The sequence below is a fragment of the Chlamydotis macqueenii genome, chromosome Z (assembly GCF_036417535.1).
Source record: "Chlamydotis macqueenii isolate bChlMac1 chromosome Z, bChlMac1.mat, whole genome shotgun sequence".
Taxonomy (NCBI): domain Eukaryota; kingdom Metazoa; phylum Chordata; class Aves; order Otidiformes; family Otididae; genus Chlamydotis; species Chlamydotis macqueenii.
The window spans coordinates 38,954,170-38,978,642 of record NC_141593.1 but is presented as its reverse complement, the minus strand read 5'-3'; the positions used below and the strand labels follow the sequence as shown (position 1 = coordinate 38,978,642).

Sequence of the window (24,473 nt, the reverse complement as noted above, 5' to 3'; positions counted from 1 at the left end):
GCGTGTGCTTGCAGTTTTAGACTCTTTTGACGACTGTGTGAGAGCAAAAATGTCTGCCTGCAGTGGAACAGATTTTGCCTCTAAGCCCTCAAGTACATAAATTCAACTCCAGTGATTTTCATGGCAGTTGTATTTATGGCAAGCATTTCTCTCCAACTTTTTTACGGCTTTCTAAATACGGTAATTCATTCAATTGCTAAAGTTGGACCAGTTTTCCTGAACTCAAGTGAAGAGCTCAAGGTGCCTGTTTTTTTGGTGGCATTTTTACAGCTGTGTAGTTTGAGTTTAGACATACTTTACTGGCAAAATGTCCTCCACTTAGATGAGCCAGGAACAGAGAAAAGGAAAAAAATCAATTTTGTCAGAATAAGCTGACAGTAAAATAAGTAGGCTATGTATTACTTGAATCTGATAGCTAAGAGTATAGTCATAAGAACTAGTGGTTTATTTGCATGGTAAAAGCCTTTGTTATCCTAGTGCTTCTGTTACTCTACTGTAAACCAGTGTGTGCTCTGCTGTTACGAACACTCAGTCTCCCAAAGATCCGTGTTTCTAGGCTGTTGTGCCAAAGCCAGGGAAGTAAATACTGAGAAGATGTAGCTGTTGACACTGTAGAGAACAGTGATTTTTAGCTTGTCGCACTCAGACTGCTGAAGGTCCATTTGAAATATAGAAAGCAACTGAGAAAAGCAAGACTGTTGTCATGTTTCAGGAGTCTGCCTCATCACTGGTGTTCTGGTTTTGTTAGTGGGGGGGGGGGCCTAAGGTGGTAGCTTCTGTAGGAAACTGCTAGAAGTTGCGCCCCTTTGTTTTGTGGACTCGGCCGGGCCTAGGGCGGACCTGCTGCTGGCCAAGGCCGAGCCAATTGGTAGCAGAATGTCCCGTAATATAGCCTCTGCGATAACGTATTTAAGTAGGGGAAAACAGGAAAAGAGGAGGAGAGATGTGAAGCAGCTGAGCAGGAGCAGAGAGGGGGAGGCGCGAGCCTCGTGGGCCTTGCAGGCCTCACCCTCTGGCCTCCCGCCGGGCAGCCGACTGGGCCCAACTCGGCCCGGCCTGGCTGCAAGAAGTGGAGAGGAGATGAGAAGTGAATAAGATGTAAAAAAGATCCTGAGAGATGTCTGCCAGCCTGTTGTGAGGAATGGCTGCAGACACCAAGGTCAGTGAAGAAGGAGGGGGAGGAGTAATGTGGCTCCTGGCCAAGATTCCCCTGCAGCCTGTGGTGAAGACCATGGTGGAGTGGGTTGTCCCCCTGCAGCCCATGGAGGTCCACAGAGGGGCAGAGATCCACCTGCAGCCGTGGAGGACCCCACGCTGGAGCAGGTGGATGCCTGAAGGAGGCTGTGGCCCGTGGAGGGCCTGCTGGGGCAGCTGTTCTAGAGGGACTGCACCCCATGGAAGAGATGACCCACGCCGGAGCAGTTTCACGAAGGGCTGTGGCCCGTGGGAGGGACCCCACGATGGAGCAGAGGAGGAATGTGAGGAGTTCTCCCGACGATGATACAGTGGCATAAAACAACGTGTGATGAACTGACCGCGACCCCCATTCCCTTTTTCCCCCCCGTGCTGCTCGGGAGGGGAAGGTAGTAGAGATAATGTTAAGCTCGGGAAGAGGGAGGGATGGGGGGAGGTTATCTTGTTCCCTGTCTCATTATCCTGCTAATTTTAGAAATAAATGGGTGTTTTTCCCCAAGTCGAGTCTGTTTTGCCCTTAACAGTAACTTTAAGGATTTCTCCCTGTCCTTATCTCAAAGCTTGAGCCATTTTTCTTATATCATCTCCTCCTATTCTCTTGGAGGGTGGGGGGAGGGGGAAAGAGACTGCGTAGTCTGGTCCCGATTGGGGCTGAACTACGACAACTGGAAAACTAATGGCTCTGTAATACAAGAAGTACTGGATCCCATTTGGTTTAAAGAATCATGAAGAAGAATCATCACAACTGCAATGTGCAAGAAAATGGATGAGAACGGAAATACTAAAGTACTTGTCTTAAACTAGCACCTAGCTTGTCAATCATCAGCTTCACAGGGAGTTTTTTGTCACTAAAGCTTTACATATAGACATTCTTTTTCAGAACCTGCTCTTGTTTCCATAGTGGCTTTTTATGGTTATTACGTTAGATTACATCAAAATCGCATTTCTGAAAATCGTATGTGCATATAGGTGAAGGCCTCCCCCCAAATCAGCATTATTTGCAAAGTAAACAAGTGTTCATTATTTTGTCTGCAGAAGTTTATTTTGTTTCTGAATTTCACACTGGTGCATCTTTCTCTGCAAAATCAACACTCCAGCCAGGAAAGCATAGCCACTTTATCAGGAAGAGGCGATTTAGTACCGTTTCTATCCAAAAAAATAATTAATTTGTCCAGTTCCAGCATCATAAGTTTTATTAGGATCTCTTTTTGTTGTTCTTCATCATTTGCAGTTTCACCAACAAAAAAAAAAAATTACCAAACCCCAAATACAGTTTTGGCATTAATCTGCCAGTTACATAGCCAGACTCTTTTCCCTAAAGCTGCAGTTCTCTCCCGCAGCCATACTCTTTCTACCTTCCAAGGAACAAGCTAACTGGACAGTTTTCCTAAACTGTTCTTGTAATTCCATCTATTCTGAAAGCACTGGAGCTGCATAACAGCATCCTGTGGGGACCCTGTATCCTTAAATGAATGGACCACCCTGGGATGGCCTGTCAAAGTTTGCATAGCTTGACTGCATGCATGTAGTTTCGTATTGTTTCCCATGGTACCTCTACAAAATTAACATAATACAAAACTGCATTTAGATGTCTAGGTTTGGAAGGAGCAGGTTTATGCATTTTGTAAAGCATGTTCTCAGTGTCACAGAACCTGTGATATTCAAAACTGAATGATAAGAATATTACTAAACCTCATGAGCATTGTACCCTGGGAAGGCGTGAATACGTACTTCAGTTCCACAGTATATAATCTACTGGATTAGAGAGAATGGGTTTGATGGATGGACCAGGAATTGGCTGGATGGCCACACTCAAAGAATTGTGGTCAACGGCTCAATGTCCAAGTGCAGACTGGTGGTGAGTGGCATTCCTCAGGGATCGATACTGGGACCGATGCTGTTTAACATCTTTGTTGGTGCCATGGACAGTGGGATTGAGTGCACCCTCCGCAAGTTTGCCAACGACACCAAGTTGTGTGGTGCAGTCAACACACTGAAGGGAAGGGATGCCACCCAGAGGCACCTTGACAGGCTTGAGCAGTGGGCCTGTGCAAACCTCATGAAGTTCAGCCAGTCCTGGACATGGGTTGGGGCAATCCCAAGCACAAACACAGGCTGAGCGGAGAATGGATTGAGAGCAGCCCTGGGGAGGACTTGGGAGTGATGGTGGACATTTCTTGATCTCCCATCTCTGTTTCCACCATTAATACAGTTTTACTTGTGTATGTTTTTAACTCAATGGCTGGTGTGGTGTAACCCTGGCCAGCAACTAAGCTCACCCTCCCCCTTCCTTAGGGGTAAGGGGAAGAAAATGGGAAAGAAAGGAAAACTCATGGGTTGAGATAAAGACAATTTACTAGGACAGCAAAGGAAGAGTTAATAATAAACATTAATAATTATAATAATAAAATATAGGGATAACAAAATATACGAATCAAACAGTGTACAATTTCTCAGCACCTGATGATCTGATGACCGAAACAGCTTGTCCCAAGCAGTGCTCACGGAGGGGAACTGAGAGCAATCTTGGAATGATCCCAAAAAAGAAGAAACAAGAGCAAGCCACCCACTGGCCACCCCCGTTATATACTAAGCATGATGTCTATGGTGTGGAATACTTTCTTTGGCCAGTTTGGGTCAGCTGTACTGATTATATCCCTCCCAGCTTCCTGCACATCAGCAAAACCTGGGAAGCTGAGAAAAGTCCTTGGTCTCTTAGCAACAACTAATAACATCAGTTTATTTTCAGCATTCTTCACATACTAAGCCCCATATTAAATCCAAGACACAGCAACTACTGGGAAGAATATTAGCCCCATCTCAGCTGAAACCAGGACAGGTGGTTAGGCAGTGTCTGGCTGCTCTGTACTTCACATCTGGGAGGGAACTGGTATTTAACCTCAACTGCAAGGCCCCAGGGGAGGTGAATACTGTGCCTGTATGAGGAGTCAACATTGTCTCATTATTGAAGCAGAGGAAGATGGGCATTCTTCATATTTGCTGGTGCCAGAGGTGAAAAGATTGGAAACAAACTGGCAAGAAAAGTTGAGAAACTGCAGTTCTGTGGTAATTCTTCTCTAGACAAGAAGCATCGCTGTTCAGTTTCCTATTTTGTTTTTGTTCTCTTGCCTGCAGCACAAAGATTTTTGAAGACCTACAGTGTAGTACCTCTAGTGAGAGGCTCATCAGTTTTACTAAGTGAATGCAAAAATGCAAAAATCCCGTGACAGTATTGTGTGTAGTGATAATTGCTACTGTTCTTTTTATGGTAATAATGATGAAAAGGTTAAAAAAAATTGAAACTTTTCATTTACTGACTGTTAATTGATCAAATTCTGCTCTTATTTACACCAGTGCATAGTGCCATACCCAGCATAGTGCCATAAAAATCCCATTGATTTCAGTCATCTGCTTGAAATGTATGTAACATAGGAAATATTTAGGCCTTTTACAGGAAAATGTAATATATACAATTTTATTTTACAGAAGAGCGAACTGCTACTAAAGATGCTTCCCAGGAGGAGTCTGAATCAATTCCAGAGTACACTGCTGAGGAGGAGCGAGAGGACAACCGGTTATGGAGAACAGTGGTTATTGGAGAACAAGAACAAAGAATTGATATGAAAGTCATTGAACCTTACAAAAAGGTTATTTCACATGGAGGTAGGAAAACCCTGAATGCATTTTTTAGATTAATGTAAAAAATTAATGCTTTATTGAGCATTATTTATTTCTTTTTTAGTTCTGTTATCATACTGGCAAGGGGAGAGAGAGTTTATTTTTCAACCATGGCTCAAATCAACTCAGCTTTCAGTTCAATGTGGCAATAACTAATGAATATTTTAAATAGAAAGCAATTTCAAGAGCAACAAATAAACTGACATACATGTGTCAGTTACAGTCTGGTCATTGTACGCTAAAACTGTCTTAGAGTAAAGGAAAAACTTTTGTCCTACAGAAAAAAAAAATTTGAAAACATTGTTCTGTAGATTTTGACAAAAACTTTTGCATGAGGAAGTATAGTGCCCTGTGATTTGCTGAAGGATATATTTGGGTGCACAGATCTAAAGAAGCAGAGTGGCAAAAGAAAAAAAAATACAGTTTTCCCTGGGTCTTCCATTCATCTGGCTAAGCTCCTTATGTTATTTTTCTGCCATTTGTATGTGTCAGCAGATAGCATTTCACTGGCAACTGTTTTATGGTTTCTTCACATAATTTGTTAATGATGGTGAAATAGCATATCAAAGAAAAAGTTTGAAGTAGGAGAATGACCTCATGTGCTTGCTATATTGTCTCCTCTGCTCATCTACTTCCTAATGTGCTCAGAGAATTTGTAGTTCTGGTGTTATTACCACATTTTTATATAAATTAATTCAAATGGATAGATATTACTAGAGATACTGAAGGAAGAAAATGAAACAAAGCTTTCTAAGTCCATTTTCCTTGGTGTCTCAGGTTTAGATTATCTTTGGATTCTGTATGTTTGGGGGACACTGTTTGCCAACTGTTCAGTAAGGTGTTAAGTAAGAATGAGTCGTTCTCTTCCTGCAAAAACTGAGGCATGTAACTTAGCATCTCAGAGGTAAGATGAGTTTAGATGAGGATGCTTCTGTCACAGTGTTGCTGATCTGTAACACCATTTAAAGGTAAAGCATTGTTTCCTGTGTATTTTCAGTGTTGAATCTCTATCTGGTAAAAGTGACATAAATAAATTATATTGCCTGAGGATGTGGTCCTCAAATTTGCACATTTACATTAAAAGCAGCTAAATGCTAGCCTACAGATGTTCACAGTGGCCAGTGTGCAGAAGGTTTAGTCAGAAAGATGTTTAAACCTCCAAGCATTTTCCAACTATAGCAACACCATCAAAGATTTATGAATGTGATGACACCTCAGACGCAGTTTAGCAAACAGACACAGATGGCGTAATTTAGGAAACAAACACAAAATATTTTGAGGCCTTGCTAATGGTGTTTATTTATGTGTTTTTTGTGTGCTGTAAACTAGTCTAGGTACTTTTGTGGTGAAAACTGTCATGTACAGTTCCTACTAGATGCTGATGTATACACTTGCATCAGCTTTTGTGAAAAATAAATACCAATCCATTTTAGTGAGTGGAGAACTCTTAATTTAGCACTGCTTGACTGTTGAACAAGGACTAGTTCTGGTGGCAGACATCTCTGATGGCAACTATGAAATACATAATAAAGCACAGTTATCGATGGGTGTCTGGGTCATTCAGCTCGGCTCCCAGTGTGAAATAACCAAGATTCAAATTTTATGTTTCTGACATCTTGTTTTGTTAGATCACTTAAATCCATTACAAAGTACATTGCATTTCCTTTACTTTTGAATGAGTGCTGGTCCGTAATTTAGCGATTGCAAAAGAAACAGCATGAGTAAGCTTCAGCCCACCACTGGCTAAATTCAAAATTTTACCAGAAGTATAGCCATATCAAAGCAAGTTAAGGACTACATTAAATTCAGTGTTTAGGAAGCGTCAGACAATATATGGAGACAAAATTGTTTTGATGCTTGGGTCATGGGGAGACTTGGAATAGCTTCAATAGTCTCCACATTATGGCAGCTAGGCCTTTTCTGTATGATAGAATCATAGAATAGAGTGGGTTGGAAGGGACCTTTAAAGGTCATCTAGTCCGACAAGCCTGCAGTGAGCAGGGACATCTTCAACTACATCAGGTTGCTCAGAGCCCCCTCTAAACTGACCTTGGATGTTTTCAGGCTCTGGGCAACCTATTCCAGTGTTTCACCACCCTCATTCTAAAAAATATAATCCTTACATCTAATCTGAATCTACCTGCTTCTGTTTTAAAATCATTGCGCATCGTCCTGTCACAACAGGCCCTGATAAAGAGTTTCTCCCCATCTTTCTTCTAAGCCTCCATTAGGTACTGGAAGACTGCTATAAGGTCTCCCCAGAGCCCTCTCTTCTCCAGGCTGAACAGCCCCAACTCAGCCTGTGCTCATAGGAGAGGTGCTCCAGCCCTCTTATCATCTTCGTGGCCCTCCTCTGGACTCACTCCAACAGGCCCATGTCCTTCTTATGTTGGGTGCTCCAGAGCTGGATGCAGTACTCCAGGTGAGGTCTCACCAGCGCAGAATAAATGGGGAGAATCACCTTCCTTGACCTGCTGGCCACATTTCTTTTGATGCAGCCCAGGATGCGGTTGGCCTTCTGGGCTGTGAGAGCACATTGCCATGTCATGTAGAGCTTCTCATCCAGCAATATTCCCAAGTCTTTCTTCTCAGAGCTGCTCACAATCTGTTCTCCACCCAGCCTGTATTTGTGCTTGGGATTGCACCAGCCCAGGTGCAGGACCTTGCACTTGGCCTTGTTGAACTTCATGAGGTTCTCACAGGTCCACTTCTCCAGCCTGTCAAGGTCCCTCTGGATGGCTTCTCTTCCCTCCAGCATGTCAACTGCACCACACAGCTTGGTGTCATTGGCAAACTTGCAGGGGGTGCACTCTATCCCACTGTCCGTGGCACCAAGAAATATGTTAAACAGGGCTGGTCTCAATACCAATCCCTTTGGAATGCCACTTGTCACCGGTCTGCACTTGGACATTGAGCCATTGACCACTACTCTCTGAGTGTGGCCATCCAGCCAATTCCTTGTCCATTGAGTGATCCATCTATCAAATCTATTTCTCTCCAGTTTAGAGAGAAGGATGTCGTGTGAGCCAGTGTCAAATGCTTTCCACAAGTCCAGGGAGATGACATCAGTTGCTTATCCCTTGTCCACTGATGCTGTAACCCCATCATAGAAAGTCACCAAATTAGTCAGGCACAATTTGCCCTTACTGAAGCCAAGTTGGCTGTCACCAGTCACCTCCTTATTTTCCATTTGCCTTAGCATGCTTTCCAGGAGAATCTGCTCCATGACCTTGCCAGGCACAGAGGTTAGACTGACCAGCCTGTAGTTCCCCAGGTCTTCCTTGTTTCCCTTTTTAAAAATGGGGGTTGTATTTCCCCTTTTCCAGTCAGCAGGAACCACACCAGACTGCCACAGCTTCTCAAATATGACAGACAGTAGCTTGGCAACTTCATCCGCCAGTTCCCTCAGGACCTGCGGATGCATGTCATCAGGTCTCATGGACTTGTGCACTTTCAGGTTCCTTAGGTGGTCTCAAACCTGCTCTTCTGCTACAGTGGGCAGTTACTCATTCTCCCAGTCCCTGCTTTTGTCTTCCACAACTTGGGCAATATGGCTAGAGCCGTTGCTCATGACGACAGAGGCAAAAAAGTCATTAAGTACCTCAGCCTTCTCCATGTCCTGGGTAAGCAGGTCTTCCATTTCCTTCCAGAGAGGGCCCACATTCTCCCTTTCAAGTTGTTCTCTGAGTCTATCCAGCTTCTATCTCTCTGCATCATTAGTGCTGTTTGCCTACTGCCATTTCTACAGCATCTTTATAAATTGCCTCCTGATCACATGTAGTTTTTAAACTTTTAGAATTTCAACTGAAATGCAGGAGTGTTTTATATTCATTGTGAATAACCGAGAAATCTGTCGCAGCTGCAAAGGATTGTGTAGAATGTTAACCAGGATTGATCCATCATAAAAAAAAAAAAAAAATTATTTTGGGTGACAGGCAGCTGTCCTGCACCCCAGAATGGTAGTGCTGCAGCTTCAAGGGTTTACAGCTATAATTAGGCAGTGGTGCAGACTGGAAAATGCCAGTATTGGACAACTGGAGTGTCCAAGGTAAAAAAGTATTTCATACAAAACTTCCAGCAAAGGATTTATCTAATCCCCTGGAGCTTTTACAGCATAGTGGGGTGCAAGCCAACTGAAGATGAATTGTGGGAATTCGTGACACATCATTCAAAAGATGCAGAATAACAAATGTAGATTATTTTCTTTAGTCCCTTATTCCTCAGTCTAAGGTGAGCATTCAGCACATGATTGCCACAGAGATGCAATGAACCAAGAATTCAGATAAGATTGTATTACTTACAAGGTTTTTTTACTTGTCTTTATAAAAAGTTTACTAATAGTTGTGCTAGGTGTGTTTTTCAGGAATTCAACATAACTGACTATCCTGCTTCCTTGTCACTTGATGATAATTTGTACAGTTTTGGTCTTCTTCAGCAGTAGGCATAGTAGCTCTATTCCAAGACTGTGAGATTTCTTTTTAAATTAGTCTTGTTAAGAGCCTTTGACAAAGATAAAAATGGCTTTTTGTTTTTTCCACAGGATACTATGGTGATGGTCTGAATGCTATCATTGTGTTTGCGGCGTGCTTCTTGCCAGACAGCAGTCGAACAGATTACAACTATGTCATGGAAAATCTTTTCCTGTGAGTGATATGTGAGCAATGTGACAGTGTTTTTTGAGTTAGTACTCATAATTATGTGGTGAGAGATAACCAGTCTTTAATTAAGAGGTAATTTTGGTCATTAGAGGGGAAGTTATCTGAATTAGAAGGAAAATATCAATTTTAGATAAACTGCTCAGAGGAGTATTATTTTAGTATTCTTTACCTGCTCACCCTCCCAAATTAAGGCATATTTGTCAGGGCCAAATCTGACTGTAGTATCTGCCTAGACGTCAACGAATGCAGTATCTTCAGTTTCTTGGGCCTACAATCACTGCACTGTTTCACGAGTGATTTCCTGCCCCTGCTGAGAACAATCAGCAGGGACTTAGGCCACTGTTCGTTGTTTATTATATATTATCATGATATATCACTGTATATTGTATTTTTAATACAAGCTGTGGCTGTGTTTAGAAGTCACAAGACCTGTTTTGTGACACTTGTTTTAAAAATACAGGATAAATGACAGTTGCTGACACGAACAGCTCTAAGTATTTTTCCTGGCTCCAGCTGCTTCTGATTCAGTTGTAAGTGGCAGAGGCCAGTTAGGCAGGACACAAATTTGGCCACATGAACCCAAATTTATCACAGCAAAATTGCTCCTTATAGCAACTTGGTTTGGTAGCCAAAAATCATGAAAGCAGCACTCCCCTGAAGTGCCTCCAGTGTAACTTCTACTTACAGCTGTTAAAAAACCAATCATTCCAGTGTTTTCTGTGCTAAAACTTATAAGTCCTTTATAAAGCCAGCAGAGGCCTGGCCTTCACCATCTGCAGCTTACGAGGCACCAAAAGCACAGACCCAGTCTTCTTAAAATTCCAGTCCTTGAAGATGCACATGGTGACAGCCAATGCCTTCAACTTTGTGTCTCCATATGAAAATCAAGACTGAGTGCTTTAGTTCCAGGTCAGATGAACTCCTAGCATTTGTCTGGTAGAGCCTCTTAAGACCTCCATGTCATCTGCAGTAAGTGATTTACACAATGCCCTCTGATCTAGAGGGGAGGAATTCTACAGTGGTTTTAACTGGATAACTAGATAGCAAAGCTGAGAGTAACCATGACTGACATTAAATAATTGTTCTTTGACTTCATCCAGGTCACTTCTTTATAGATAGAGAGTAATGGACTTTGCAGAAAAAGCCTTTTCGAGCCTTAAGAGACTTTTCCACATCGCTTGAGGATATTGCCAAAGTCAATTTTATAACTCACTGTCTTCTTCTGGAGTAGTAGTATAAGAGAGAGTTCAGGTTGGCTGTGAACCTTCAGCTTGTTTTGAGGCTTATAAACTGTTGGTTGTTTGTAAGACAAGAAGAAAGGGGAAGTCAGGTCACCCCTTTCTTTCAGTTATAGACCTATTAATTGCATTGAAATAAAGGGAGTGCAACAGTTTACAATATATCCAGTAATATATATCTAAATATTTTGAGTTCTTTACTGTTGAATTATATAGGGGTCTGGAGGGGTCTGCAGATCACTGAATGTCTTTTCATTTTTCATACAGCATGTTTCTGATAGATAATCGTGCACTTGTAGTATATAAGCCACCTCTGGTTTCTAATTAACTACTGTCCTCAACTGTTGCTGAATTTTGCAGTTACTTTCCCTTCTGTATACCATCTAGAGATTAGAAGTTTTTTAAGAGAATCAAAACTTGAAAAATTACACTTTGAAAATCAAAAGCCACACTTTTTCTTGCAGAGTGAGTGAACTGTTATAGTCAATGAGAAAAATTCTGTCCATCTTTTCAAATTACCAGTTAGATAAGGTTTGCAAGAGATTGCAGAATCCCTAAAATGGCAAATGGTCTAATTCAACCCACAGTGAATAAGAGCTGTTGAGTGAAAGTACATGAGATAAGTGAGATCTGACTAAAAAACTAGCAGAGATTCCTTTTTGTCATAATACTCCTCTTATTTCTGATTAGAAGTATGCATGATTGTTCTTATTATAACTGATTATTCATAATATTCACAGTTCCCTTTGCACCTAGGCAAACATAGAAATTTTTCGGACTGTCTTTGTTCCTATAACTGAAAGGTTTGTAGTGTTTTGAGAAGTACTTATACACAGTTTTCTGTTACGTTTCAGTGTCTAAGTGCCTTTAAAGCACTAGATATTGTGCCCTATGGGAAAGGCTAATTTCGTAACCTGTCAAATAGTCAGTAGGTTCAGTTAGATTAAGCTTTTCATGTCAGAATGTCCATACTATACCTCACTTTGGTGTTAAACACAAGCCTTTACAAATGTCAGGGAAAAGCAGGAAATGCACAACTGCAAGGTGAGAAAGAGAACAGTGAAAAGCATTGAGTGAGTAGTGATTTAGATGGGATTTATCAAATGCATGGAACTGGTCAGTTAACAGCTGCGTACTTTATGCCCAGGTGAAATATCACTCTCTTTCACGAGAACTAGATTTCCTACTATTCTTTTCAAGAAACTGCATCTTAAGGCATTTAAGAGCCAGCTTAGACCATGAATCATTCCCATACACCTGTGAAGGGGGCCATTATGCTCAGGGATATAGCTGCCTCTTGTAGTCAGCGCACTCAAGCATTCAGGTTTTTAAGGTGGGACTCGTGATTTTTCACTGTAGTTCATACATAGATGTGCCTTGGGACTGTTTAGTAGTGAGAAGAATTTGAACATTCTTGTGATGAACAACTCCCAAGTAAGGCAGGGATTACTGAGCAGAGCATATGCATATATAGTTCTGGACAAGAATTTAAAGCTGCCTTTTCATTTGACCCAGTACTGTGCTTTTCTTGGTAGGGTGAGTTTGGCCCCAAGAGCACTGTTCTGTCTGAATTATCATTGCCGAGCTGAGGAATTTAATGAGTGTTTTGTTTATGAAATGAAGTAATGCTGTGGAGTGCTCTGTCCCATCAGAAGGCAGGTTGATGGACAAGTTTTGTTAGCCTTGAGATTCAAAGTGTTTGTAGTTGGCCGTCACAGACTTAGTGGCAGTAGTGTGAGGATCGTAAGAGTTATAGACCAGTACTTTCTCCTGATCCTTATTGTTTTTGTATTGCACAAACATGATAATTAATAGTGAAGAGAAGTTTCTGAACAGTTAATTTCAGAAGTTCCTGGAACTTCACATGCTCCTGCCATGGTCTCCTTTGCAAAATCTCATTATTGAATGCCTTTTTAAGAAAAAGAAGAGTCACCTATGAGATTTGAAAACTCACTATGAAACTGTATCTCTGTAAGGAAACCACGTCTTTCTGAATATGCAGATAAGACTGTGGTTTTCTAGTTATACATCTACAGGTAGCATGGCGACCAGCGCTAAAGGTTTGCCTTGGTTTAGAGGTAAAGAAACACTGTCTTCTCATAAATTGCTTAGTCTGCCTTGATTTGTTCCTAGTAGACTGATTTAATTTGAGCTTCAGTGGATAATGTAAAGTATGTGCTCACATCTGTACTTTCATCAGCTATGTAATCAGTACCTTAGAGCTGATGGTAGCTGAAGACTATATGATTGTCTACTTGAATGGGGCAACACCAAGAAGGAGGATGCCTGGACTGGGTTGGATGAAAAAATGTTACCAGATGATTGATCGGCGGTGAGTAGTATTTTCCTTTCTGATCAACAGCCATTATGTTAAACACTATCCATTTCTGTTACTCCCTTGTATAACAGTGTTCACTGTATATAATCTTTCTGTATATTTTGTCAGGTTTGTTTTTTTTTAAGAAACCATTTCTTTTTTACTTAGATTACGGAAGAATTTGAAGTCATTTATAATTGTTCATCCATCATGGTTTATCAGGACAATTCTGGCTGTGACACGACCTTTTATAAGGTATGTTGTGAATACCAGTGGTTTTCTATGTCCCTAAGAATAGAGAAGCACCCTAGATGATCAAACATGCCTGTTAATTTTTCACTGAGGAGTACTCATTTTAAAGTTCATGTTGGGATTTTGACAGTTGAAGCTGACTTTCCTAAAGTGAGTGTAAAAAAAATAACTGTGATTTTTGAGAGTATCTGGTTGCAGACATCACAGACACGATATCATAAACCTGTATGCAGAACTGAAAATTTAGTCCCTTAAAATTGTCTTTGTTCCAAGCCTAGCTAAGAGGTATGTAGAAAAGAGATTTAGTGATAATATGTAGAAAAGGGCATGTAGTGATAATCACCTGATTAAAAAAATTCTGGCTACACGACAAGATTAATGCCACCAAAAATAATGCTTTGATTAGTAAAAAAGCAAAGAAATGTTGTAGGCCCTGAAAATCTCACAAGTTGTTGAAGAAGTTGGGCAAGTATGTCGTTGAAATCTTGAGATCAGGGAGGGCACACTGACAAGTGTGAGAAAGTTGCTTTAGGCAAGAGAAGAAGCATCATCTACAGAAGCCACACAGCGAATAACATACGTCATGACAGACCTCAGAGTACTAGGCTAGAGATGAGGACACTGGACGTGTCTGTCACAGGGTGCTCTGTCCTGATAGAGCACATTGCGATGGGGAAGCACATGAGTTCTCCCATCACTGCCAAAGTGTGACAGGCAGAGTGTCATAAGGAAGCATCTTCTTTCACATTTGGTGTATTTAATACCAAGTAGAAAGTGACAATTAAAAATACCACAGAAACAGAGAAACAATAGTTGTAATTATCAACAGTGATGATGGGGATTCACTGAGTTGCATTTGGTGTCTGAAATACTTCTGTGGACATCCTGTTTGCTCCCAAAGTAAAGGTAGGCAGGCATCAGTTTCAATTTATTAGTCATTTATTCAGAATGAACATACTGAGCTGCAGTGACTAGACGTTTTGCATTGCTGAACAGGAGAAAAAAAATTCACTCTAAATAGTTTGTCAAAGCGAATTAGCAATACAAAACTAGACGCAATAGAGACCAGTTAAAACTCTCCATTTTAGCCAAATAGATTGAGAGTCTGTGCAAGAGGAAAGTGAGGTGCAAGTGAAAGCTGAAAAAGGTGGGCAGGACCCATGGCCAATGTAACTTTTGTAAAAAATGACGTAAGATACTTGAGCCCTCACTAAGGACAGAAGAGCACTATGAGAAATCTGAGCAAAAAACTCTGGGAGGCATGAAAAGAGTCAACTCAGTAACAACCAATGTAAGGAGGTAGAAACTTGATTAGATTGAAGGCTGATGACTGTAGCTTAGTTTGCTAGCCCCCAAGGTGTTCACTAAACCACTGACATATGCACAGTGGGAATTTTAGAGTAAGAAATGCATTGGTTCCAAGGCAAGCAGAGATTTCTATGAGATAGCTAAAAATGAGCAACATAATTTTAATTCTGTTTCAGATGAGATACAGGACAAAACAGTAGGAATCAAGAAACTGAAAGACAACAGAATGGCAAGGGACAGTCAAATCAATGAGGGTGTGCTACAGTCTATTCTGTGTCAAAAACTGGCAAGGTCTTTCAGTGGCGTCTGGGCCTCATCTTGAGTGACAAACACTAAACAGTTGTCTGAATACACAGGATGAAAGAACTACTGGTTGCAAAGATAGATCCTAGATATTCTTTATGGACCTTATGTTCACACTAGAGATCATCTTAGCTGTGCTAGGTAAGAAATTAGATTTCTAATAAAACAAGTGTCTGTGAAAGATATTTTGCATTGGGTGAAAACATTTAAATAATAGAAAGTTTACCGCTGTTGGCAGCACATCTCCCCAAAAGTCTGAAAGAGATGAGGACTTATTTCAGTCATATGTTTGGGATTCCTGGTACACAGACTCCCACATGAAGCAAATACTCAGAAATCAATCACTGGTGGGAACCAGTGTACCCAGGAGAATCCTCAAGTGGAAAAATTAACCCTTCAAAGAGTCACCCCGGCCCCAGTCCTTAGAAGCTTCTTCTAATTGGCTTGTAACTTGCCAAGTTACTTTAGCTGGCAGTTCAGATGGTGCAGACAAGAATTAACATTTTGGATAAAATGCTAAGAATTATCTGTATGTTATCGTGGCTTTGACTAGACAATTGTGAATGATTCATGCATCTTAAAACATGACCATTGGCCTGCTCAAGTGTGTGTGCCTAGTGACGCTAATCTGGTACAGAGATAAATTAAAATGGGTGAGCTTAAACAACTGTTCACAGTACCTTCATACATTCCTGTTTCAGTTGCCTCACTTTACCTTATGAGGAAGATGTGTTTGGTAAGGGGAGGGGAGGGGCAGTCACCTTCTGCTCAGAGCCGTTTCAGGAGCTTCATGTTGCCTGGTCATACCTGCACATCAGCGGTAAACAGGAAGAATATGTTCTGGTTTTCACGGCCTGCACTTACAAACATGTACAGTCAATGTGTGTTCATCACTTTATTATTTTCAGAATTTTAATACATCTCCTTCAAACTGTAAAACTAATCACATTACCTAGTATGTAGGTGTTACAACTGATAATGTTATCCTAATTTCTGTGATTTAGCCTAAGCAAGGAACAGCAAAAGATCTAGAGTTGATTTCAGCCTCAGGAGAACTCAGATATGCACATGATCAGCTGAACTCTGTAAATGAAATAGGAATAATAAAATGCTTAATTATTTAATACATTAAGTACATACTTTCCCTTTTTTATTTAGTATATCATAAAAGATTTTGGGGTGAAAGTCAATTAACATGTTGTTTCTGTGTTTCAGCTCTAAGTTCAGCAGTAAGATACAATATGTCAACACGTTGGCAGAGCTTCGTGAGATTATTCCAATGGAGTATGTGCAGATTCCAGACAGTATTCTCAAGTAAGTGGCGTACAATAAGCGGGTACTTGTTCTAATTGAAAACTATTTCCACTAACCAGTAAAAGTGTTTCAGAGTCTGTAAGAAAAACAGAAAGCCCCTTCCTGGTATTGTTACAAATGCCTACGTGTTGTGTTACAAAAATTCCACTGTCATCTCAGAAGCAGGAAAACGCTGTGTAATGGAAACACAAAATGCAACATACACTCCTAGGGGAACCAAAGTTTATAGAAAGAGGAAGATTTTGTACTGAACCAAGTGATACTGCTGGTAAAATGAAGAAAAACTTTCAGGCTCAGAGTCCCTTCATCAACCCTGTGACTATGTAATCTGAACTGGAACAGACTGTTCACTCGCTAATTGCAAATGAGGAAGAAACTAGGAAAAAGTTTAACCCTTCCACAGGTATCACCTGTGCTGTGTTTTTCCATAGCTTACACCACTATTTAAGTAAAAGTGTTCTTAAGTTTTAGTTATACAGGGCTTTGAATTAAAACAATAATTGAAAGATAGCCAATAGAATAGAATGGTTTTCTATTTTCAGTAGAAAAACACTGAAAGTCCATAGGTTCACCACTCCTTATCTTACTCATTTTCATGCTTTAACCCAGAACCACGGAAAGACAGTATCTCAGTTCTTGCTTCTTATGTGTAAATTTTTTTTATATGTGGGTATTTCTACAGGAAAGATATCTATTAAAAATTATGGGAAGTTGATTTGAATTGCTCACCTCAACTGTCTTTTTTTCAAACCTGAAAACAACAAGCTGAAAACTTTGGAAATCAATGATGACTTCCATATTGGTCATTATTAAAAAGATAATGCTGTTCAGGAATGCTTTTTTAAAATTTTTATCCTTTTTGTCAAATGACCTAGATTTTGAACAGGCAAATATTCTGTTTTAGAAAGTGTTTTGATGATGAATACACAAGTATGATTGTCTTTTCCATATGGTTTGTCAGTAACTAGGTATGAAGAACATTTCTTTTGGAGCTGTCATAGATCTCTTCGACCCAGGCAGGAGTTTTCACACCTGCCTCACAATACTTGTGAAAGCAGCATAATTTCCTTCATCAAGCTGGTGGTTACACTGATACTAGTGGTGTAATTCCAGGGAGCAAGTGGGAAGATCAGTTCTTGCACCGGCACTTGTAAAAATAGTAAATTACATGAAATCTGGGATCATAGGGGCTTTCACTTAAATTTATTTGCTGCTGTAACTTCTTTAGAGGTGGAGTGATGCTAAAAATGCATCACTAATGCATCAGTGCTAAGAGCACTGAGGTCATTGGCCACCTGATAAAGAGATATCTAGAATGTTTTATCATGCCTAAGATTTTTTCATCCTCCCTGCATCCCTTCCTCCTTCCCTCACTTCCTCTTTTGATTCTTGTAAACATTTTGATTTCTTACAGTTCCCTTTGATACAGATCTTAACCTGATACTTCAGTGTGTTTCTCTCTCTGCTTCCTTGCTGTGTTACACACATAGGTGTTACACACATCTTTTCTTCCCTATAGACTGAAAGTTATTTGGAAGGTCCATTCACCTCTCAGACCAAAGGTGAAATGATCACAGCACCAGTACCAAAGAAACTTTAGGACTTAGACCTTAAGAAATTGTAGGGAACTACCTGCATCATGTCAGCAACAGCGAGATGGGACATCTTGATTTTGCTGAAGAAAAAAAAATCAAAAGGTGACAAGCGTGCCCATCCGTGGCAAGCATTTTCAAGATGTGATACAAAGATTTAGTGCATGTGTGCATTCAAGGCAATGTGAATGGTTATTCCCATGCCACAGGGTGAAGAGTATTTTTCGGCTGATGGCTTCACTTCTCTTGCAAATTGAGAAAGATTCAATTTTGGCAAAATAAAATAAAACTCAGCTTTCGGCTTCATGATTGCTCCACTGGCAAGAACAGAAATACTACCCATGGTCATGAGGAATCCCACCTACAGAAAGTACATAGGGTTATGCCAGGATTTGGGTTGTGTGGTTGGTTGGTAGTTTTTACTGAAGTGGGATACAGTGTGCCTGTTGTATCATATGAACTTGTACATCTTTTCTCTTCCTTTGCCCACTCTTATCTTGTAAGGTATGATGAAGAGAAGGGTATTAAGAGAAGAATGAGGTAAAACTTGCTTTCTAGCCCATGCTGCTGCTCATAATGGAGTGAATCTGTGTGAGAGCCTTTCACCTGCAGGCGACCTCAACAGCTGAATGAGAGAGGAATTGCAGTGATGTGGAATCTTACTTTGCCTTTCAAGCTGTTGAGATCAGCCTCCCTTGCAAATAAAAGTTACTCAACTGTAAACGTCCTTGACTTGGCCCAGGCTGCAGCTGGTTTAATCCTATCTGATAGGGCAACTGGATGCTTTCAGCTCTGTCCACTGGGCATGCCTCAGATCCCTGCTGCTTTTATGTTTCTGCCTTCAAATGAGCTAAATAACAAGTTACAAATTAAAGGTGGGTTGAGCACAGGGGTGAATGGTATCATACTGAACTGAAGAGCTTTAGGGTCACTGCATCATACTGGGTGCCTATTTTTGAAGCATGTACTGTATTTGTTCTTTGCTCTGCTATTGCTCTGCTTCTCTCTTATGCTCTGCTTGCTTCTTTGTTTCTTTATATCAATAACTTTTACTTGTGCAGACTGGATGAAGAGCTGAGGGAAACTTCAGAAACAGCTAAGTAAGATAGCTTTCAGCTGGATGCTGGCATTATATTTACTTGTTTCACAGGAATAGATTGAATGCAGTAGTACATTATGTGTTTGGTACAGCAATTAGCCCGCACTCTCAATTGCTGTGTAAGTTGCCACATTTGTGAATTGACTTCCCCTCTCACTGGAAGCAGCCTGCTTTTATACCGTTGGGTTTCAGTAAGGAGAGTAAGTAAATTTTTTTTAAGATTGTTGCTGTAGTCATGGGGAGGACTAAATCACTTTCTTATTCCATTACAATGGTTCATGAACCATTTTGTTCCATTAACCCATTGTTAGATGATTTATAAAGTTTTTAGGAGATAATTCTTTTTAAAAATTATTTTTCACAATTTAATTAGTTGGGAATGGCTATTTTACTTCATTCTTAGTTAAGGTATGGAGGTAACTTTTCCCGGTTTTCCAGTGTTGGTTGGATAGGCCAGTGGGTTAATACTTGATAAGACCATATTGTCTGTGGTCACTTAATAAGTCAGTTTCAGCTGATGATCGGATACTTTAAATGTGTAACGCTGTGCTTTGACTTTAACATGTTGAGGCAGTATGGCGTAAAGTGTCATAGAAATCCTTAACTGGAAGGACACAGAGCTTAGAAAGTATTCGGGTTTTCCACGTGTGTATTGTACACAAGAATCCAGAGAAGGGAGCTATCTAGTATGACATTTTCGATGTGGTTTTTGTAACCAAAGATTTTGCATTTTTTAAGTTTCTTTTCAGTCTCCTTCCTTTAGCTTGTCCACTTCAGAATTTTCATCTTACCACTTCTTCTTTGTTGTATTTTTTTCTAAAGTTCCTTCTTTTGCAGTGCACATTTTCCTCAGACTTTCCTGAGGTTAGTGTTTAAAACGACCACAGAGAAATACGCAAAACAGTGAACACTGCTTTGTGATTCCAGCAGTTAGACTGCCTCAGAAGCAATAAATTCACATAAGTAGTTATCTGATATCACCTGGATATTTTGTTTAACAAAATATCCGAGTCCTACCCAACCTTGAAATGCAACTTCTATCCCTTCTATTCAAACATTTTCAAATGCATTGTAGTATATGACAATGAAAACTCTGTGGAATAAAAATGCTTTCTGGTTACTCCTTTCATTTAAAAGAATGCAGGCAGCACCATAGCAAGTGAAAGGGGAACTAAATATTCATATGAGGCATCACTGATTATTGTTCCTGTTGGATGTATGAAATCACTGGAGTGCATTTCCCGTCCCTAACTTCAAGAAATAGCTTAAAAATTTGTTACTCAAACTAATTTGTGTTGCAGACCCTAACCTGACTACATTCCTATCAATAACATTTGTGTGTTTGTGCTGTAAAAGATACTCACTACAGTTAGTTATTACATCCCCCAAATTTGATGTCATATTTAGAAAAAGAAAGAAACAAACACAAGTAAGAGTAAGAAATGTTTACTTTACTCTTTTTTCCTTGTGCCCAGAACTAGCTGCCTCTCAAATGATCCAGAAATTACTGCAGTGGAGCAGGAGTAAGAATTTATGCCTAATACTGTCATTACATTTTAACATTATTTTACAGCCACGGTGCTGGGAACTGAGGCTGGGTAGACTCCATAAAGCTTTTTGGAGACCTAAATGCTTTTAGAGTTATTGTCAGAAATTTGATTCAACATACAGAAGCAGAGAAAGAACTGAAGTTAGGATTTATTATATATGCATTACAGATGTCTTTAAAGTGTCCTCGACCATTTCCAGGCAGAGATGGATAGAATTCTTAGCCTGAGGTTGTTCAAGTTAAGTTACATGAAAAACAAATAGAAAAAGTGCAACATCATCAGAGTGAAGATTGTCCCATGGATTATCCTCAATTAAAACTAAAGTAGTAAACTCATTCAAAGATTAAAAAGTCTTACATTTTACTTTGATTTCTAGGTCATGCTTTTGATATCTTCCTTCTTTTTGCTTTTTGTGCTTCTCAGCTTCTTTCATAGTTATTTCCCTGATTAAATCTCCAGTATCTTTATGCCTCTTCCTTTCAAAGCTGCGCTGATTCCCTTTGAAATGGGAATGTGTCAGTCGTCTGGCATGCTGTTCCTCCATCTGATACCACAACTGAGGCATGCAAATGGAAAACCCTGCACTGCTCTTACTGTGCCTCAGTGAGGGTGTTTGTAGCTGGAGTGTGTCGTCACACAAGCACTAACACTTCGTTGCTAGAATAGCATGTCAGGAGGACTAGCCTTTGCATCAGTGTGTGTATTCTTGGCCAATGTGGAGAGGAGTAATTGGGGACTTCACTGTCCCTACCCGCCTGACTGGTATGTAGAAAGACTCTGGTGTCCCACACTGCAATATTGTTCAGGAAATAGTATGTAGTAAATTTGACTCCTTAGTAAAAGATTCCATCAATTACATGAGTATTAATAAGCAGGCAGATAATTACAAGTCCATGTAGCAAACAGATGCATAAATAAAATTGAGCTTTTCTTTTGCTCTTTTCAAATAAAATTGTACTCTAGTAAACTATCACAGTATCATACCTGATACATAGGTTAGAACCATAAGCTAAATCCTTGATTCCTAGAGCAGCTGACAGATCTCTGAGCATCTTTTTTTTTTCTCAGACACTGTTTATTCTGTAATGAGTCAATATGAGAACTGTTTTTTAAAATATGAGAAAAGAAAATAAATAATATGTTAAAAACTAATTTATTTATTATTTTGGTCTTTTTGTGACTTGAACAATTTTCCTGTTTTTCTCAAAAGAGAAGCTGGGCAGCAAAAAGCAATATGAGAAGAGAATTTGTATTTAGCTTAAATAAATATAGTTGAGGCCAAATTAATTTTAATTCCTGCTATTTATTTTCTCTGCATAAATATGAATCTGTCTTCAGAAGTGGCAATAGTTTTTCTGTGGTCATATCATTCGTTTCTGGTGGCATTTCTTCAGGAAATAGGATTTCCTGAGTAAATGCCTCCACAATGATAACAGCAGTTTTACATAAATTGTTATTCTGTACGCTTTCTGCTGGAACCTCTCTGGAGTCTGCCCAGCTCTTAGTTTGCTTCTGTTGTCTTTGTCATACCTGTTCCAAAGGCTTTGTCTATTGTCATGCTCTCTTGTGTCCTATTTTGTTCTATTTCTTGCACTTCCTCATGACTTTTAAAAAATGTTCATTATGAAATAACTCACAGTGAATGAACTCTGTGTGTTCTGTTAACAGTTCATAAATATTGAGGGTACTTATGAGGAAAATTGTATTTTGATGCAATGCTTATGATGACAACTTCTTATTCTGAAGAACACTTCTAAAGTATTTGATGACACATGCTTTGCACTAAATAGCAAACTTGTACTCTTAGAAACATTTTTAAGGGCACCCGTATCTTGCCACATTGTGGTGTCATCTCACCAGCAGATCTTTACATCTCTGGTGTCTACTTCAGATTGGAATTGCTGGAAATGTAGTTATTAATTTTAATGAAACAGTAACATCTTCTTAATGTGTGTATTTTCCATACAGAGTAGATAGGATATGTGTAAATTATTTGACACCACTGCATTTAAATAAATGAGAGATTAGGATGTTCAACACTTTGTGGGTGCTCAGGGTTGGGGAAATGACTAACCACCTGTTTCATAGCACTGATTTGGTTTTTTTGTTGTTGTTCTTTTGTGTTTGGTTTTTTTTGTCTTTAATATATAGCATTGACATGACCCTGAAATAAAAAGCATCATTGCCACACATTTGAAGAAGAAGATTCACTTGGATTTTGATCACCCGGACACCCATGACCATGGTGTACAATAGGCAATTTGGCTTAATTTTATTTGGTTTATGATTTTGCCATGTCATTCAGCAATTCAGAAAGACCAAGAAGGCCAATCTTGTTTCCATGGTAACAGCAAATTTTTGGGCCTGGTTGGTTGTGTTGTTTTCAGAAACAGAGTTTTCATTAGGAAAGCTGTCATCTAGCATTGATTTCTATGCATGTGTGCAATTTCTGTGTAAGAGGATACCGTTTTACCAACAGCGTGCCTCATGAACAAGTCAATGAGGTGGATTTTTTTTTTTCATTTCTGTCTTCTGCATATTAATGTTTATGCATAGCTGAACAGAATAGTTATTGTTACAATAAATGTTAGCTTGGTTGTGTCACAGAGCAGCAGCAACTTTATTGTTTAAAAATAATTCTAGAAATTATGCAGGACTTTCTTGAATTGTCTGTATCTTATTGTCTGAAAAGTCTTTCCATATTCATTTAACCCTAATGACTTTTTTATTCAGTCACAGAAAAGACTGACATATCAAAAAAAAAATTATTAGTCATCAAACAGACTTCCCAGAGGATAAATGAGTAAATGAAATTAAGTTTAATAATTTAATTTAGTATCTTTATTTTAGGGATAGTTTTTATAGAAGCAGCTAGTCCTGTAAATGATTGTCATATATTCTATAAGCCTTGGAGCATTAATTTGTTGTTGTTGTTTTCTAAATGTGTTTTTCCAGATCTTTTTTTTTTAAGTTATGAGTCTTCAAATGGCATCCTAACTCCAGTTGTAAAGGCTATTAATGCTATGATTATGAAACAAATACTTGGTATTTCCTACTAAAAATTGAAGGTTAAATGTGTAAATCTATAGCTGGGAGTCAGACTCATTTGTTAGAAATAGATGTCAAAGTATTATTCAAAGTGTGTCTAATATAAAAAAAAATAAGTATTACAATGCAGTTTATTGTCTGTGTCATAGAACACAGCAGTAAAAAAAATGAAAAGGAAACAAACCCTTAGCATTTCTTGTTTGCTGCTGAGCCATGTACTGACACAAAAGACTTGGCAGTAAGTGCTCATGTTCACTGGACAACAACTGCAGTCTCCCAGACCATTCTTTTGCAAGAAAGTGCAAATTAATTTTGAGTTAATTCCTCTTGTCTGCTTTAAAAAGACGACAGTCAAGAAGAACATGACTAATGCTTTCTGTTCCTCTAATGAGCACATGCATGCACTTTCCAAACCTGCTGATTGACCTGCCTTTTGGGATGTCCTAACAGAAGTAATAGTGTTACACACTCTCTGAAATACTATTATCTTCATGAGATTCTCATATGCCCTAGAATTACATCCGTGGATTCTCTACACTGGCTGTAAATAAGTCCTCAGACATAAAAATTCAAGATAATTTGAACATTTTTTTTATGTGTGAGCTAACTCCAGTCCCACTTCTAGTCCAGAATTATTGATGAAAGAGAAGACAGGCAGAAGTTTTCTTGGGGAATGAAGTTTAAGCAAAAGGCAGGACAGCATGTGCCTTGGTTTTTCAGTGGGATCTAAACTAAGAGTGAAAATTATATTTTGACCTTCATTTAAAAGATTGATATTTTTGTTTGTGATTTGCACAATTCCATCTCTGTCAATTTGTATCTTGTATTTGCAAGGTAGTCTGCAGGCAAGAAGCAAGCATCCATCACTGTGTGCACAGTTGTTCAGCTACTGCAATGAAGATTGACAAACTTATCGTAAAGG

At 39.5% G+C, this 24,473-nt stretch overlaps 1 protein-coding gene across 1 annotated transcript in view; it reads left to right on the top strand.

Annotated features, from left to right (window-relative positions):
* PRUNE2 (prune homolog 2 with BCH domain) overlaps nucleotides 1-23,145 on the top strand; it is a 107,461-nt gene extending 84,316 nt beyond the window's left edge. Inside the window, exons 14-22 of the mRNA XM_086771346.1 lie at nucleotides 4,681-4,857; nucleotides 9,413-9,515; nucleotides 12,969-13,100; nucleotides 13,254-13,340; nucleotides 16,164-16,262; nucleotides 18,359-18,394; nucleotides 18,916-18,954; nucleotides 20,429-20,476; nucleotides 22,655-23,145. Coding sequence (XP_086627472.1) covers nucleotides 4,681-4,857; nucleotides 9,413-9,515; nucleotides 12,969-13,100; nucleotides 13,254-13,340; nucleotides 16,164-16,262; nucleotides 18,359-18,394; nucleotides 18,916-18,954; nucleotides 20,429-20,476; nucleotides 22,655-22,676 — 743 coding nt within the window. The 3' untranslated portion in view covers nucleotides 22,677-23,145. The remainder of the gene's footprint in view (nucleotides 1-4,680; nucleotides 4,858-9,412; nucleotides 9,516-12,968; nucleotides 13,101-13,253; nucleotides 13,341-16,163; nucleotides 16,263-18,358; nucleotides 18,395-18,915; nucleotides 18,955-20,428; nucleotides 20,477-22,654) is intronic.
* Nucleotides 23,146-24,473: the final 1,328 nt, after the last annotated feature.